The sequence below is a fragment of the Furipterus horrens genome, unplaced genomic scaffold (genome assembly GCF_987537825.1).
Source record: "Furipterus horrens unplaced genomic scaffold, mFurHor1.1.pri manual_scaffold_8, whole genome shotgun sequence".
Classification (NCBI taxonomy): Eukaryota; Metazoa; Chordata; class Mammalia; order Chiroptera; family Furipteridae; genus Furipterus; species Furipterus horrens.
In genome coordinates, this window is record NW_028327178.1 from 19,932,643 (window position 1) to 19,950,383 (window position 17,741).

At 40.4% G+C, this 17,741-nt stretch overlaps 1 protein-coding gene across 1 annotated transcript in view; it reads left to right on the plus strand.

Annotated features, from left to right (window-relative positions):
* The window catches only part of PSTPIP2 (proline-serine-threonine phosphatase interacting protein 2), a 64,585-nt gene extending 51,157 nt beyond the window's left edge, over positions 1-13,428 (plus strand). The window contains exons 7-15 of the mRNA XM_090285569.1: positions 90-188; positions 765-810; positions 1,628-1,707; positions 4,235-4,333; positions 5,079-5,175; positions 5,295-5,376; positions 6,423-6,457; positions 7,519-7,576; positions 11,145-13,428. Coding sequence (XP_090141695.1) covers positions 90-188; positions 765-810; positions 1,628-1,707; positions 4,235-4,333; positions 5,079-5,175; positions 5,295-5,376; positions 6,423-6,457; positions 7,519-7,568 — 588 coding nt within the window. The 3' untranslated portion in view covers positions 7,569-7,576; positions 11,145-13,428. The remainder of the gene's footprint in view (positions 1-89; positions 189-764; positions 811-1,627; positions 1,708-4,234; positions 4,334-5,078; positions 5,176-5,294; positions 5,377-6,422; positions 6,458-7,518; positions 7,577-11,144) is intronic.
* The last annotated feature ends 4,313 nt before the right edge of the window (positions 13,429-17,741 follow it).

Sequence of the window (17,741 nt, forward strand, 5' to 3'; positions counted from 1 at the left end):
TTGCTGGACTTGGCAGGCTAGGATGGCTGCTTTTCAGGGTTGTGCTCTGATCACCTATTTTGATCCTCTTTTGGCTTGTAACAACAAAGGCAAAGAAGAACTATGAGCAGAAATGCCGAGACAAAGATGATGCAGAGCAGGCTGTCAACAGAAGTGCCAACGCGGTAAACCCGAAGCAACAAGAAAAGGTACTGGGGAGGGCTGATCACCTGAAAATTCTGAGATTTACTATATCAAGCTAAAACCAATTGATTAAAATGGACCTGCACCCTAAGCTCCTGGAAATATCTTCCTTTAGGCTATTGGGATCCTCTGAACCAGAAAAACCCTTGTCACATTTCTGAGGTTGTGGAAGAGCTAGAGAAACGAGGCCATTGGGGAGGAAGTGGGGTAGTAAGTAGGGCAGGGGTCTGGATATTTTTGTTGTTGTTGTTCATCTTTCTTCAAAACTCAACTTACGGATTCTTTGGAGCCAGGCTGCCTGCTTGGGTGTCTTATAAATTTAATTTTATAAAATCTGGATATAAGATTGCCAGCACCAGAAGGCAGAGGTATGCCTTTATGAAGACATAGGACAAGATGCTTGGTGGGTAATTTTCAATGGCGATAAGATGAGAAGGCAAGTTGAATGATTTACTCATGAGAGAAACATAATAAGACTTGTACTAGCACTGGTCTCTTCACAGTCACTGTTTTTAGATCTGTTTTGCGCATAGAATCCTGGCTCAGCATTACTGATCCTTTGTTCTTTTTGGTCTTCACAGCTTTTTATGAAACTGGCATCAGCGAAGACAGCAGTCGAGGACTCCGGTGAGGGGGCTCCCAGGGCTGGAGGAGGATTGTGGTGGGGTTTACATTATCCTAAATCTGTCCGAGAAAGGTAGCTCAATATACCTTACAATGTAGAATATATAGATATGCAACAGGCTTTTTCGGGGGAGAAACAGGGAGGAAGTGAGGAAGCCAAGAAACAAATGAGGCAGCGGTTTCCGGCCCCTGCCTGCTTAGTCTGGCTGCTCTTCATGTAATAGAATGGTGATGGTAGGGTCATGTGGCAGCAGCTTTGTGATCAGGAGTTCACTCTGATTTTTTTTTTTTTTAACATCTATTTTAAAAGCCCATTTCAGCCCCGATGAACTCTTACCTGCTATGGAAGAAACAGCCAAGTTGTGAAGCCTTGTCTTCATTGAAATCTAAGATCCAAACCAGGTGTTTGCAAAGGCTTTTAATTCCCAGAGTATCCTGCAAGAATTCTCACAACCATGGTCACTTAAGTCTCTAAACCCAGAACTAAAGTAACTCAAATAGTTCTCTGCATCTCTCATTGGATAATTTTCCTGAGAAGGCGTGGAAGCTATTGAGGCGGAATTAGACAAAGAAAACCCTGGCCAGGGTTCCTCGCCTGCTTTCACTTCTTCCTTGGATCATTTCTTAATAATTGCTTGGTTCGGTGGTTATTTCACAAAGGAATGAGGGTTAGAGATGCAATTATGGCCTTGCAGCGTTCAGAGCTCCATGGAGCCTTGTGAACTCACTGCGAGTTTCATTTGCCATCTGGGATGAGCCTGTGGGGTGGGTCTGCGATCTGTCCTCCTGCCCCATTTCTGAACCCACCCCACCATTGCAGACAAGACATATATGATGCACATCAATACACTGGATAAGATCCGAGAAGAGTGGCAGAGCGAACACGTCAAGGCCTGCGAGGTAACCGGAACCAGAAGCTGCTCAGGAGGGGGCGGTCTTCCTCCTACAACGTGTAGAGTTTGCTTTTCTAGAAATGCATCACCCTCTTTCCATACCTCCAAATTCTGATAGGATGGCTTGAGGACAGATTAGAAATCAGAAATTTAAGTGGAGGATGGGAGGAACTGGAATGTTTTCCCCTGAACCTCATTTTCTGTCTCCTCCCTTTTCTGACTGACCATGCCGTCCGACTCTGTTCAAGGCTCTCCTCTAATGCTCGCTTAGCACAGGCGTGAAACGGTTGAATCCATTAATGGTTAATTAAGTAATTACCTTTAGAGAGCTCACATGCACTTGGAATGCGATAAGGAAAATGCAGACACCAGGTGAGCAGGCTTTAGACTATTTTACCCTCATACCTTTGATTTCATGATTGATCCCCTTCATTTTCAACGCATTAGGTCACTTACAATTTCCTGGAAACTTCCTCAATTTTCTGTCACCCTCTCTACACATTTTCTTACTAGTGGTTCTCAAAGTGAGGTCCCAAGACCTATAGCATTAGCATTGCCTGGGAACTTGTTAGATTCATGTTCTCAGACCGACTTCAGACCTACTGAATCAGAAACTCTGAGAATAGGCCCAGTAACCCCTGTATGCTTCTGATGCAAACTCAGACTTGAGAAACTGATCTACTCACCTTCCTTCTCCCCTTTTCACCCGATACAGTACAAAAGGGGCTGCCCCCATTCCATCAAGATCTCTCACCATCTGACCTCAGGGTCACATGCAGCTGCATTTCCCCATTGCCTTGTGCACAGCTCCCCTTAATGGGAAGTTCTTTCATTATTGTTTATACAAACCTAGCTCATTTGTGGCATTAAAACCTAGAGGCTATTGCTTCGCATCTGCTACCCTTGCCTCTCTTTATAGCCAGGCTTCTTGAAGGAGCTGTCTCCACCTCCTCCTTACCCCTGCCTGCCTCAGCCTGCTATGTCTGGGGTTTGCTCCCCCACCCCTGCTCTCTCAGAGGAACCAATGAGCCCCTTGGTGCGAGGTCCAGTGGACCTTTGCAGTTTCTAATCTCATTTGACTTGTCCTTACCATCTGATAATGTGGGCCACTATCCCCCTCCTAAAACTCCCTTTTTGCTTTACTTCCTCAACTCCATACTCTTATGGAAATGCCTGGAGTAAAAACCATTTTTATAAGGTTTAAGAACATGCAAAAGAATATGATATACATCATATGGATACATACATATTATAGAAACTTGCATAAGAATGATAAAATTTAGGATAATGGTTATCTCTGGGAAAAGAAAAAAGTGACAGAGATTGGGAAAAGTACACAGGAGCTTTTGGTTTGATTCCCAGTCAGGGCACATGACTAGGTTGCACGTCAGATCCCCAGTTTGGGGCGCAAGTGAGAGGCAACCACACAGTGATGTTTCTCTCCCTCTCTTTCTCCTTTCCCCTCTCTCTAAAAATAAAATAAACAAATAAATTGTAAAAAAAAAAGAAAAAAAGAAAAGTACACAGGAGCTTTAAAAGAATCTGAAGCAAATATGGGCAAAATTTTTGACAAAACTAGATGGTTGGTAGATGGGAATTCATTACACTATTCTCGCTACTCTTGTATATGCTTGAAATTTTACATTATAAGAAGTTTTAAAATGTAATACTGTTGTATTTAATATTAAAAATTACATTAATATAATAACACTCATTGTTGAATAGAATGGCACCCACTTAATAGATTGATTTTCCAAAAGTTAATATTTGTTTATACTCAAAAAACTATTATTTAGGCAATAACTTAATTAGAACTTTTTATTAAGAAAAATTTAGCCCTGGCTGGTGTGGCTCAGTGGATTGAGTGCCAGCCTGTGAACCAGAAGGTTGCTGGTTCAATTCCCAGTCAGGGCATGTGCCTGGGTTGCAGGCCAGGTCCCCAGTTCAGGCATGTGAGAGACAGCCAATCAATGTATCTCTTGCACATTGATATTACTCTCCCTCTCTTTCTCCCTCCCTTCCCCTCTCTCTAAATATAAATAGATAAATGGAAAGGGAAGAAAAATTTCAAACATACACAAAGATTAGAAGGCAAGCACAAGGATTCCCATGTACTGATCAACTAGCATCCAGTTATAACCATTTTCCCAATTGAATTCATTCACTGCTGTGTGTTGAGGGGTGGGAGGCAAAGTTTTGAATCTGAGGCTCTGGTCAATTGCCTAGGTGGGGATGCCCCTAAGGCAGTTGGAAATGTGAGCTGAAATTCAGGTTAGAACCTGGGTGTCTGGCTTCATCATAATCTCTTACCTTCAGAATTACATCCCATTCTGTTTGTGGCAATACAATATTTGAATCCATTTGCATTCTTTGCCTGCAAGAGTTTATGAGCTTCCTTGACAGTGAGGGAAGTACTCTAAATGGACAATAAGCTTGCATAATTGAAGGGTGACACTGTTTCTTAAATCGTAGTCAGTCTAGACAAATGGCTTCTTCCTCTGCATATGTATTTACATATGGTTATGTTTCTATAGGTGCTTGAAGCTCAAGAATATGAACGAATAAACTTCTTTCGGAATGCATTGTGGTCACATATGAATCAGCTGTCGAAACAATGTGTTACCAGCGATGATGTAAGTCAGAGGCACCCATGGAGGATTCATTAGAGTGGAAGGAACTATAGATATTTATTAGTTCACGCCTCTCATTTGAGGCCCAGAGAGGTACAGTGACTTGTCCAGGGCCGCACAGTTGATAGAAGGACCCAGATAAGCACCTAACCATTTTACCACCATCACATTCCCTCTAAGAAATTCAGAGCAGAAGGGCAGAGAAGGGAGACCCAAATACAATTTAATTTATGGAATAGAGAGTTGTTATAGCATGAGTGTGAGTTCCAGAGGGTCAGTCACTCCAGGACAACACTAAGTTCTAGTAAACTGACCCATGCCCAGGCGAATGGTCGCTCCAGGGTTCAAGATTTACTTCAGCGGCATTCCTAGGACCATTATCCAAGTTTAATTTGTGCACAGCAATCCTTGTGTGGTTGGTTCCTGGATTTCAGAGGGACCAGAGTCGAGTTATCACAGCCTCCTTTGCTAAGAAATAGCCACCCTCACTTAGATGAGACATTCACTTTGGAAAACAATAGAACACAGAGAAAACCTGTAGGATTGAATGGAAGAACTTGTCTCCAAGTGATTGTCTCTGTGTTTGTGTGTGGCATTGGTCTTACTTTGCCCCATCAGCATTAGTTTTAAATCTTAAAAAAATAAAATTTGGCTACAAGTCAGCCATATATCAAACCTCCTGTTTTAATGAGCCATCTCACAAGACTTACGGCCATCCCTCTACCTGAATGTATCTTCTTTTTGTTAGATGTATGAAGAAGTTCGTAAGAGTTTAGAAATGTGCAGCATTGAGAAGGACATTGAGTACTTTGTGACTCAACGAAAAACTGGACAGATGCCACCAGGTGAATCAAGTGGCGGGAGTGGCTTTATTTAAGCAATTCTCTTAGTCTTTCTTGTCATATGTTGTTGACAGTGGAAGATGCCTGCCAATTCATGTTTTATTTCTTGATGATTCCTCTAGCACCCATCATGTATGAGAATTTCTACTGCCCCCAGAGGAATGCAGCCCCACAAGGAAAGGCTGTGGTGCCGAACTTGGCAAGGTAATGACCAGCTTTCTTTAACATGAACAGAAATACTTTGAATAAATATTATTTATCATTAGTGTTCTGAAGCACTAGAATTGAAACATAGCTACCACTGCATTTGCTTAGGGAGGTTGCTAGATTTTTGGAAATAGCAATTTTAGGACAGATGCAAAATACATTGTACTAGTCATAGTTCAAGGAGGATGTTATCATGCCTGCATATGAATTTTATTAAACATGCATGAGCCCAATACCTCTGTTATTGCCTGTAGAGAGCAGGAGTCAGCAAACTCTGATCTACCTGTTTTGGTAGGGCCTGTGAGTATTTTAATGGTTGAAAAAAGATTGAAACAATACCACCTTGTGACATGAAAATGATATGAAATTCAAATTTTGGTGTTTGCATATAAAGTTTTATTATACCATGACCACACTCGTTTCTTTACATTCTGTCTATAGCTGCTTTCATATTAGAGTTGACTAGAGTTACAATGGAAGTGATATGTAGCCAGCAAAGCCTAAATCATTTACCATGTGGCTCTTCACAGAAAAGTTTGCTGCCCCTGACATAAAAGATCCTGAGAGAAGAGAAACTTTTGTTTTATATACAGTCACCTTGAAGTCTAAGCTGTTGAATTTTCAGTCCAGTTTTTAAAAAGACAAGGGGGTGTTTGGGGGATGGCATGATCATCACCAGTATTTAAGAATGCCAGGCACTGTTCAAAAACAGTTCATATGAATTAGCTCTTTTAACCCTCATAGTGAGGTAGGAGCTGTTTGTATTTCCCATTTTATGTGTGAAGATGCCAGTGTACAAGGAGAGCGGGAACTCTTGCCCGCACAGCTGAGCCACTGGTCTGGGTTGCGGAGGCAGGGCTCTGTGCTCCTGGGCACTCCTCAAAGGCATAACAAAATGCCTGCAGGCCTTTGGCTTCATCTGAACTTTTTGTGACCCTCTGAAACAGAAACCAGAGCTGATGGGAGTGCAATATGCTTGTGTGATGTGGAAAATGAGGAAAACAAGAACGTCTCTGAAAGACTGTGTTTTTCGTTTCTTACAGGAGAGGACCCCTCCCGATTCCTAAAAGCTTACCAGGTATGCCACCAAGAAAGACCTTTGGAAATGCTTGCATCAGGCTTTCTTTAAGATTGAGTAGCTAGAATTTTGAAATAGAGGGAAAGAAAGGAATAAATAGAATCAAATTCCCGAAAGAATAGGTCTCTATTAGAGCCTTACTATAGTATTATGTGTCAGAGTGGAAATTGGTAATTTGTATCTATTTTATAGCTATCCAGGAGAATTTGGCTCCTGGAGTACCAAAGAAACTTCTTATAAGGCAGTCTTACCTAAGAGATTATTTTATCTTGGATCATGAGAATAGAAGAACTGAGATTTAGTTTTCTTTGGATTATACAGAAATATAATTTATGGAAGGCATAGCTGTCTAGAACCAATAACTTAATACTGTATATCTTGTGCATTGCCCATAATTGGATCTTTCACTACTCACTAGTCTCTTTTTTTTCTCTGAACTGTTACCATACCTCTGGGATAACCATACAATTTTAGCATTTTTTGTTAGTTATGTTCTTTGAGTAATAATAAAACCCTCGAGGGCAGGCATTTTGTTTTTTCCTGTATGATTCACCATACCAGTGCTGGGCACATAATAGTACTCAACAAATATCTAATAATTTGAATAAAAGGAAGATATATATACCTTTTATTCAAGGGAATGAGGGAAGAGACAGCTATTGCTGCATTCAGCAGCTTAGCAAAAATTTAGTGACTAAAAAAAAGAACTAGTGGCTGAAACTACATCTTTCAATGGTATAAGGATTTACATTATTTTACTTCTTGTTGCCTTGTGATTACTTGATATGTGGGACTTACTTTTTGTCTATATTCAAAGATGACTTTACCATTGGTGCTGCTATCTGGGCATGAATGAAAAAGAAAAAGAAATCATAACAGGGATTTCCAGAATATTCTCTGGGTTGTAGTCATGACTACCATTTGTAGGTTTTGTTGCCAGATACATTTTCGTCTTACCAAATGGGAGTCACTAGACTCTTTGAGTAAAGTACCTTGATTTGAAAGGGCTAAGATCTTATGAAAAAATGTTGGCTTCATGTTGCTCTGTGTTCCCTGTGCAGATGACCCAGATTATTCTTTGATTGATGGCTACAGTTTGATCTACCAGTAACAACAGTGGTAAGAGCCTTTAATTTTGCATTTAGACTGTTTGAAGCCTCTGAGTCTTCTTTTTTGTTTTTAAAGATTTTATTCATTTATTTTTAGAGAGAGGGGAGGGAAGGGAGGAAGAAAGAAAGAAACATCAGTGTGTGGTTGCCCCTCACCCACCCCCAACTGGGGACCTGGCCTACAACCCAGGCTCATGCCCTGACTGGGAATCAAACTGGTGACCCTTTGGTTCACAGAACAGCACTCAATCCACTGAGCCACACCAACTAGGGCTGATGCTTCTTTATAACACCACTGCAAGCAAGCAAAGCCTTGTATCAGGCTGGCATGCTGGTGGGTATGGTGTTCCTGCAGGATGACGTCTCTGGATCCCACCACTGAAAGGGGACTGGAGGCCACTCCATACCTATTTGAATGAGGGTATTTTTCCTTCATTAGTTATTCTACAACTCTTTATATTACTCTCTTTAGGCTTTTTTTGTGGCTGTTACCCACCTACATTAAAGGTAACGCTCTCAAAAAAAAAAAAAAAAAAAAAAAAGGTAATGCTCAGAATCATGTCTGAATGCATGAAAAAAAATTTTTTTTAATTATTTATTTATTTGTTTGTTTGTCTATTTTATTTTTAGAGAGAGGGGTAAGGAGAAAGAGATGGAGAGAAACATCACTGTGTGGTTGCCTCTCACTCACACCCCCAACTGGGGACCTGACGTGCAACCTAGTTATGTGCCCTGACTGGGAATCGAACCAGCGACACTTGGCTCGCAGGCCGACGCTCAATCCACTGAGCCAGAGCAGCCAGAGCTATGAAAAAAAATTTTGATTAATAATAAATCTAGCTAATTCTAGAAAAAAGAAAAAGGCAATGCTGAAAAACAAAACATACTCGATCCTCACTTCTTCATCCGTCAGAGGGGAAAAGTCAAGTAAAAAGAAGTCAACAGAAATAAGGCAAATGATATCACACTCACCAAACACACAAAGGCATCATAGGGCTCATCCTGCACCAGATCACTACTGCTCTGAGCTAGCAGACCACACGGGTTCCTAGAGTGGAACTACTAAGTCAACCATGGCTGCAAACATGACTCTTACTGTTTGGCATTTGAGTGCTTACAACATGCTCCAAGTCACTATCAGCTTTCACAAATGTTTAGGAATGCCTCTGAAGCCAAAATAGCAATACTAAAAGAAACTCTCCCTAAAGTATAATTCTTTTAACCCAATCAGGCATATATCTTGGGGCATGACAATATATAGGGTCTGAAAGATATACTCCCAGGCATATAATAATGTTCTAACTTGTCTGCAATGAAAATTTATTACTTCTTTAATTAAAAACTGTTCAAGAGTTGATCCTCTTGCATACTTCTGGTCTTAGTGTGTTCCTGGGAGTGATAGGAGAGGCGGGTAGGATGCAGGAAGTCATAATGGAAGCAGAACAGCCTCTCTGCCACCCCTCCTGGTTTTGTGTTGGTTATGTTTATTGTCACTTATGAAACAGAACAGGTTTTTAACAGTGCTACATGATGTTTTTTATTCAGTGTTCTATACACCAGCAAGTACTTGGAAGTAAGTACATCAGATATTGCTCATCTTCAGCCCTCTAAATGCACCTACTTTGTGATTTATAAGCTATTTAGCTAGATAGGACAAAAGCCATGCTATCCTGATTAGATGGAAATAATCAGCCAGTATTATTTATATTTAAATGTAAGTCTTTAAATTGCTTAAGAAGTGTGTTTAATAGTTAAGGGACTTTGCTGTAAAGACATTGGAAATTGAAGACTTAATGAAACACCCCATCCTCTAACTATATATAACTTTCTGACCTACAAAGTATAATCTTTACAATCAGTCTTCACGTCTTCATTTCATAAGCCTCCATCTTCCTCATGGAAAGAGGCAGGGCCTGTATTAGAGGTTGAGCAGCAACATGGAAAAATCAGTGACTTGGGATTCAAAGGTGAAACTGGCTCTGGACAACAAGTATTGGGAGCTCCAGAATTTCTTTTTATTTTTAACTTTGTTCTTTCCTGCCCTCACCAGTTTGCATAAAGCATATATTCTACTTGCTTAATAATAGCATCTGATCCAAACACTCCAGTTACTCTGAAACCAAGAATCTGCTGGAACCAGCACACTTACTCAAGTTATATCATTTCACTGGGGTTCATTAGCTGTCCGCACCAGCTCAATGAGTACGAATTCAATATAGAGATGTATAACTGACTGAATGTAAGAGAATTTTAAAGAAGGGAGTCTACCTTAGTTAGTAATTTCAGAAGCAAATTATCACAACATTTAAAATAGTTTGAAAGAACTTTTGGAATGGAAATTTAACTAGGAAGTTTTAGGAATTTGCAATTTGTTCTGCAGTTGTTGATTTTAGCTGCTATTCCTGTTTTTAATTCTAACATGTCTAGATAAACAGAGATTATAACTTCTTTTGCATTCTTTTAAAAATAATTTCTTTTCTTGCTTTCTTTTAAAAAATTTTTTAAAATTATAATTGTACAATATTAAATTAGTTTTAGGTGCACAACCTGTGATTAGACATTTATATAATTTAGGAAGTGATCACCTTGATAAGTCTAGTACCCATCTAGTGCCATATGTAGTTATTACAATATCATTGACTATATTCCTATGCTGTAACTACCAATTTGTACTTCTAAACCCCCTTACCTTTTTAACCCATCTTTTAATTCTAAATTTTCTTTTCTTTTCTTTTGTATTGAATTTATCAGGGTGTTATAGGTTAATAAAATTATATGGGTTTCGGGTGTACAACTCTATAATACATCATCTGTATATTTTATTGTGTATTCATTACCCCAAGTCAAGTCTCCTCTAAATTTTCTTTTTCAATTGCAGTTTATATTCTGTATTATTTTTGTATTAGTTTCAGGTGTGCAGCATAGTAGTTAGTCAATCAAACACTTTACAAAGTGTTCTCCCTGCTATTTCAAGTACCCACCTGGCACCATATCTAGTTGTTATATTATTATTGACTATATCTTCTGTGCTGTACTTTATATCCCCAAGACAGGTTACAACTTTTGAATTTAAAAATATGTATATCAAAACATATAAATATATGGTCCTGGCTGATGTGGCTCAGTAGATTGAGTGATGGCCTGTGAACCAAAGGGTCGCCGGTTCAATTCCCAGTCAGGGCACATGCCTGGGTTGTGGGATGGGCCCCCAGTTGGGGGCATGCAAGAGGCAACTGAAGATGTATCTCACACACATCGGTGTTTTTCTCGCTCTCTTTCTCCCTCCCTTCCCCTCTCTCTAAATAAATAAATAAATAAATAAATAAATAAATAAATAAATAAATAAAATCTTTAAAAAAACAAGACAAAAAATAATATAAATATATGTGTTATTTACTGTAAAGTGATAGATGCTATTATCATATTCCATTTTTTGTCATCACTTGGAATACCCATTTCTCACCATGTGCTTTCTTTGTCCAAACACAGATATTCATGTTGAATAAAATCTTAGTGTGGGAGCAGGGTATTGATATGAATGGTTAATTCAAATGAAATTTCTTTGTTATTTTTTTCAGAAAACAGAGCCTTTTCTGGCTGGTGCTTCTGTGGCATGGAGGGAGGCCCTCAGAGCAGCTGAAATCTCTAGAAATTGTGTCAATCATCAAGACTTTGAAGCAAATCCTTGCTGTAATTTTTTGATATTTTAAGTTTATGGTAAACATTTAGTTTAACTTAAGCTAGTAGAGTTCTACCATTTCTAAAAGAAGTTTACAAATTGGCCCAGACTCAAGAATGATCCTTTCCTGATCAGTTACTAAAGTTGTGAATGAATTGTGTTTTCTACTTAACTCAGAACAGTCTCTGGATTTTGAGCCTTGTTGACTCTTGGGGGATGGGGAACAGGGATGGCTGGAGAGGATTCTGAGCTAGCAACCTGCACGAGAAGCTCCTTTGGCTTTGGGGAAGCGTGTGACAGCATTTCCACAGTGACACATACTCTCAATGGTGCATGATTTAAAATTACCTTCCTTTTTGGCTGGAAGACTTAGAGGCCATGTGATCATACTTTCTCATTTTATGGCTGAGGAAATGAGACCCAGGAGTGTGAAAACAATTTCCTTACAGTTGTCCCATCTGGTTCTGGACAGAACCAGAACTAGAGCGGGAGCTCATCCCACATCACCAGTCTTCTAACCCTTCCCGAGGCTGTGATGCTCATGATGAAATATAAGACACCAAATGTTTTTGCTGGCATCTTTTTAACTGGGAAAATTACCAGCGTTTAAATGTCAGATTTATTTTTATATGGTTCACTGTGTGTACTGAACTACACAGCACCATATTTAATTTAATGAAGAAGCATTGATTGTAAAATATACCATTATTTTACATACCACCGAGAAAGTCTGGTCAGGGAGACTTAATAGGTAACTTGTGACAGTTAATGGCCAAGCCCATTTGAATTTCAGATGCTAAAGTGTGTCAAAGGAAAAGAGAGGAGGGAAGGAAGGAAAGAAGGAAGGAAGGAAGGAAGGTCAAGAACATCCTAGAATCAATGAAATATGGTATTTTTACTCTATTCCTGATGAAAAATTTAGACTTAAAAGCTGTAGGGAACCGCTCCTCATGGTTTAGGGAATTGTAGCCCTGACCTGAGCATGACCTGCCGCCGGCATTCCAGCTGTGCTTGTCTTTAAGTCTCAACATAAGGCTGTGTGGGAGACATAACCAAAAGCCACTCAAAGGGTTTCTGTGGGAATTGGATTTAAAGAATGCTTATTATGCTTTAGAACTTTCTCTGCTTATCTTTTAATATAACATAAACCACCTCTAGCAAGAAATGTATGAAACCTTGCACCTAATGCCATTGTGGTGTCAAGGTGTTTGATAGACCCTGACACAGACTGGTCACTGTACACTCTGTACTAGTACATGTAATCTGTTACTGTCAACTGTAATCCTAACGCCTTCAAGCTATTGATGATTCATGAATTTTGACCTTGTATCTCCCATGTGTATCGTCCTCAATAGAAGGCATGAGGGAAGAAGGTCTAATGGCTGTTCTCCACTAGAGAGGCAGCCACCTTCCATCCCCCAGACATAATGAAATGTCCTGGGTAAAAGTTTGTTCCACAGTGGTCACGAAGACTCTGCTGGACAGAGCAACTTCCAACCGAGCCTAGGGTGTGTGAGGCACCTATGCCATAAAAAGCCAGACCTCAGTCCTGGGTCTTCATAGAGAACCTTGCTCTTGCTAGATCCTGGAATCTTTAAAGTGTCAGCCTTACCCTTTCACAAAAATTGGGGTCTTCCCTTTGTCACCCACAAACAGCAGGGAGATTATGTACCTTTTGTACAACATTCACGCACTGAGAAAGCACTTCATTTTTGTTAATGACAAGTTAAAATAGCACTGGTACTGAATCAGCATGTAGTAAAATTCTGTTACCACAAAGCAAATATTCTCCTCTCCTGCAATACCTTTCCCAGAATTATGGACACATTGATTGAAGGAAGACTGATTATTTTCCCTCTCCTAATATAAGGCACTAATGAAAGTGGCAGCTTCTTGTCATGACAGGAAACTTGCAACAGTTGGGTATCCTTTTGAGAAACTGAAGTTCGCAAAGGGCCATTGACTTCCTCAAACTGAATGGTCTCAGGAAATTTTCCTTTGAACTCAGAACATTCTATTTCTAAGTGCATTATATATTGTTGGCAGTTCTTCAGGGATTTCACCTTTCTCTCTATTAATCAGTGTGATTGATGTAAACGTGTTTTATGATTTGAAAATATTGGTATTTTAATTGCTCTTTCAGTTTGATATGAAGTAAAATAAAGGTTCTTGGTGATTTGGGATTTATTTGGCATTTTTGTGTTAACCATATCACTCTCCCAAGTGCTAATGAACCCTTTGTCACATTTGCTATTGTTAGACTACAGAAGGACAAACTGCTATGGAGGGAGCCCAAGTGGAGATGGTGCCATGCTGATTCCTACTAATCCTTCACTTCCTCAGGGACTCCCACTGCTGTATCCTTCCCCCTTCCCACATTTTTCTTGTTATTACATAGTTCACTTCTGTTAAGGTTGGGCTTCCCTCATAGACTTTAACCTCCGTGAGAGCAGGGCCCCTCTCTGTGCATTTTCCAGCTGTATCCTGAGCACCTGACACATGGTAGTAAATATGAAAGAATTAGTGACATAGAATAAGACATAGAGAAGCAACCAGCTGAGAGAGAAATAATGAGTGTAAAGGGAATGAAACCAGTCAAATAAGTATACATGTTAAATTTAGTAAATGTGAACTACTCTGCCCACTGTTGGTATCTTAATTTCGGTTCCATCTGGAGCAGACCTTGAGCTAAGGATTTGAGTGCAGGTACTTTTTTGGGGGAGGGGGCAGGGGTTGGTCCCTGAAAGCACCAGTATAGAAGTAGGGAAGTGAGACAGGGAAGGAAAGCAAAAAAAAACAAAAAAAAGACATGCATTATCAAGGTAGTTACCACACACTTAGCGTGTCTTTGGCTTGTCTAGGGTGCTTGACTGGTGCGGTAACCTAGACCCTCATCCCTAACGAGCCTTAACCCCTGGTTATCAGACTCTTTTCAGACCCTGTTCACTGAAATTGCCAATTTATATTTATCACCAGGTATGGCAACACCAATAGGCATCCCAGTGAAATTCCTGAGTCCCAGCCATCTTCTTCCCTGCCCTCTTTCTTCGTAGTAATCACCTACTCCTACTGGGATAGTTACTGCTTTCTTTGCTTGCTGGTCTACTGGCATGAAGACCCCCAAATGACCACGCATCAGTCATAGTTTTAATGGAACTCTTTCTATGTCCCCTGGTCATTGTATCCCCTGCCAACCACCTAAAGTCAGGTGCTTGAGTGCAGCAGAGCCTAATGCTGAAAGGATGGGAACACGAATTCCCCAAGTGAATCAGTGTGAGCTATGGTGATAGAGGCCATTCCTACCTCTTGGCTTCCAGACCTGTGTTTTCTGCCTATTGGAGTCAGAACATACAGTATTATATTGTGACCATATGTACACCATATACCTCATCTTTAAGACCAGCGTCTCAACCCTGCAAAGGTGTTCTCATGTTGCTGCACCTTTAAGAGGCCATTCCAATATTCTATCAGGGCCAGTTTCTATGTATTGTGGTGTAAAGCAGACAAAGAGGAGCCCATGGACATTTGTTAAACCACCTTCATTGTAAAGTGAAACTCTTGGTGTGAGACATGCATTCTCAACAAGGGCAATATTGCTTTCAAGGGGTTGAAGATAGATTTTTGGTGGACAAAACAAATCTTACTCTTCTTATGCACAAAGCACAGGTAACAGAGAGTGTGTAAACAGATACAGTATACCTGTGGTATTAAAATGTTGTGGGAGTGGCAATTAGGAAAAAATGTCTAAAAAGGCTCCTTAGGGGAGTGGTAATGAAAATTCGATAAACACTGGTCTAAGGTGCTGGTATGTGAAATTTCATAATGATATAGATACAGTAGTAGCCCTTGGATAGTGTTGCTAGCCAAGCCACTACAGGGGGAAAAGGAGAATCCATTCTTGGGATCAATCCCAAGGAGATGAATCTCTGTCCCTTCCAGAGTGGGAAGAGTTTGATGAAATCAATTTGCCACCAAATGGCTGGTTGGTTTCCTTGAAGGATGGTTACATATTTAGGGCTCAGCCTCTGGGGCTAATTGTTCAGATGTCCAGCGGTAGCCACTTGATCAGGCCTGGTGAGGGGGAGCCCCTCTAGAGTTTTCATCCCTGCCACCACAGCTACTCTGTGAGTCCAATGAGGAAGTCCTGGGGTGGTCAAGGACAGAGGCTGGCTGCACTCCACAGGATGAGTCATCTGATGGTTCTGTACCTTCTTTGCTGGATACTTTCTTGTGGGCACTAATGTAAGACACAAAGGTTTGCACCTTTTATGCCTTTTTTTTTGTCTTCAGTCTACTAATCTTGTTTCATGATCCATCAGTCAAGTCATGTGTCACCGCCCAGGAGTCTTTGTATATACTTACCTTGGGCTATACTCTTTCCTTCACACCAGGTTGATGACCAGCTGTGTTACCTGACTACCTGACGCATGGCCCACTGGGAATACTTCTTTTCACCACTGTTTTTCACAGTCTCTTCTGAATGGGGCTGTAGTGTGGCAGCAGTCCACACACAGACTAATGACAATTGACATATAGAGCTGACCTATCTTTGAATGAGGCCTGAGTGTGTTTGTTCTTCTCCATTAGTGGGGTTGAAGGAAGCTCCCCATGAGGCCACAGGTACGAGCTGAAGGAGAGGTGTAAGTGCAACAGGGGAAGGTGATAGAGGTGACTGCATTGCCTGATTGTGTGATGTAGTTGGCTTTCTGATTTTCAGGGTTTGCCCCTCTCGATCCAGAATGTCCCATTTCCATTGTATAGTGGATTGCTGATATGTTGGCTTGACTTGGCTGTCTGAAGAAAGCTAAAACATTTTAGTAGCAACATTATTTCAAACATTTCATGTTCATATTTCCTTTATACTGTACTTTTATAAAATGTACCTCTTTAAATGAAACCATAGAGGTTTTCTGCCTTTTTTTATTAGTCCGCAGTGACATGAACTTGTAATTTTCTTCAGTGCACCAACAGCAGTTGATAACAATCAATCATGACTTCATATCTTTCAAATGCTAGCAATGTTGAAAAGCCCTTCCCCCTGAATCTTACTTTAATTCACCACAGATGAGACCTCTAATAATTGTAATGCTTTAAGCTCAGTTTCTCACTATTCCAGTTCCATAAACAGCGAGACCTTTGTTACCATCTAACTGGGAAAGGATCTAATCCCAGAATCCCATCCTCACATCTGAGTACTATTTCTTGTACTGTGTTAGTGTGGGTGATCCCAGAAGGAGGCCCAGAGACAAGAATTTGAGGTCAAGTTGTTTTTTTGGAAGGTGAATCCAGTCAACACCAGTATTAAAATGGGATGTGAACAAGGAAAGAGAAGAAAGTGAATAAACCTGTGTTATCAACTAGGTTTCCACTGTGAGAAACAAGCTGACTCCCCCTGGGGACTCTGGGAAATAGCACAGAACACATGTCAGAGTACTTCCACCCAGCAGGTGAGGGAGTTAGGTATTTGTATTAGTTAGCTAAAGCTGCTCTAATAACATATTACACAGTGGCTGGCTTAAATAATAGAAGTTTATTGCCTCGCAGTTGTGAGTTCCAAAGTCAATGTGTCAGCAGGGTTGGTTCCTTTGGAGGATTGTGAAGGAGGGACCTGTTCTAGGCCTCTCTTCTTGCCTTGTGTGTGTCTGTGTTAAAATCCTCCCTTATCCTAAGTACACCAGCTGTATTGGACGAGGGCCTACCCTTATGACCTCGTTTTGACTTGATTACCCCTGTAAAGACCCTGTTTCCGAATAGTCACATTCTGAAGTACTGGGGGTTAGGACTTCAGCATATAAACTTGGGGGGGTACAGTTCAATTTATAACTGTTCTATGCCAACTCCCACATGTCACTGGTTGGGGGCTGCTATCAGTTCAGGGCAGTGCATTATTTGCCTGGCACTTTCAGCCTGTCACACACGTGGTCAAAAAGAACTCTGAGGCTCAGAGGTGCTAGCTGTTGTAATTTGGGTTTGCATAATCAGAAATAAGTGCCCAGAGGATACAAGTGGGACACCAGCAGTGTCTGATGCTTTGTGTGTGGGGGGGGGTGAGGGGTAGGGAGGAGGCAAGTAACTGCTTCTATGACCCATTTAAACTTTTTTTCCTCAGTACATAAGATTATGACAGGGAAAATAATAGGAAAAAGACAAGTTTTACATGTTTTTATTCCTGTGGAATCATAAATTCTATTAAACAGAAGAGATCTCATCTATATAGGAGCCTTAAGAAAAAGTAGGTTTTTTTTTTTTTTTGTAATTACTTGCACTGTCAGCTAATTGTCTCAAGAAACTGAAAATAATTTAGAAGTAACATGATTTTTTTTTATAATTTAAAAATTTATTTAGGAATCATGAATGATGACATAATGCCTCATACAGAATGATGTGGAGGAAGTAATTAACTATAGAATGAATGACTTCTTGAAAATCCTGTCACAGGAGGTTTCATCATCCTGGAGTTGCCACCAGATGGCAACAGAGGTTCTGGAAGCCAACG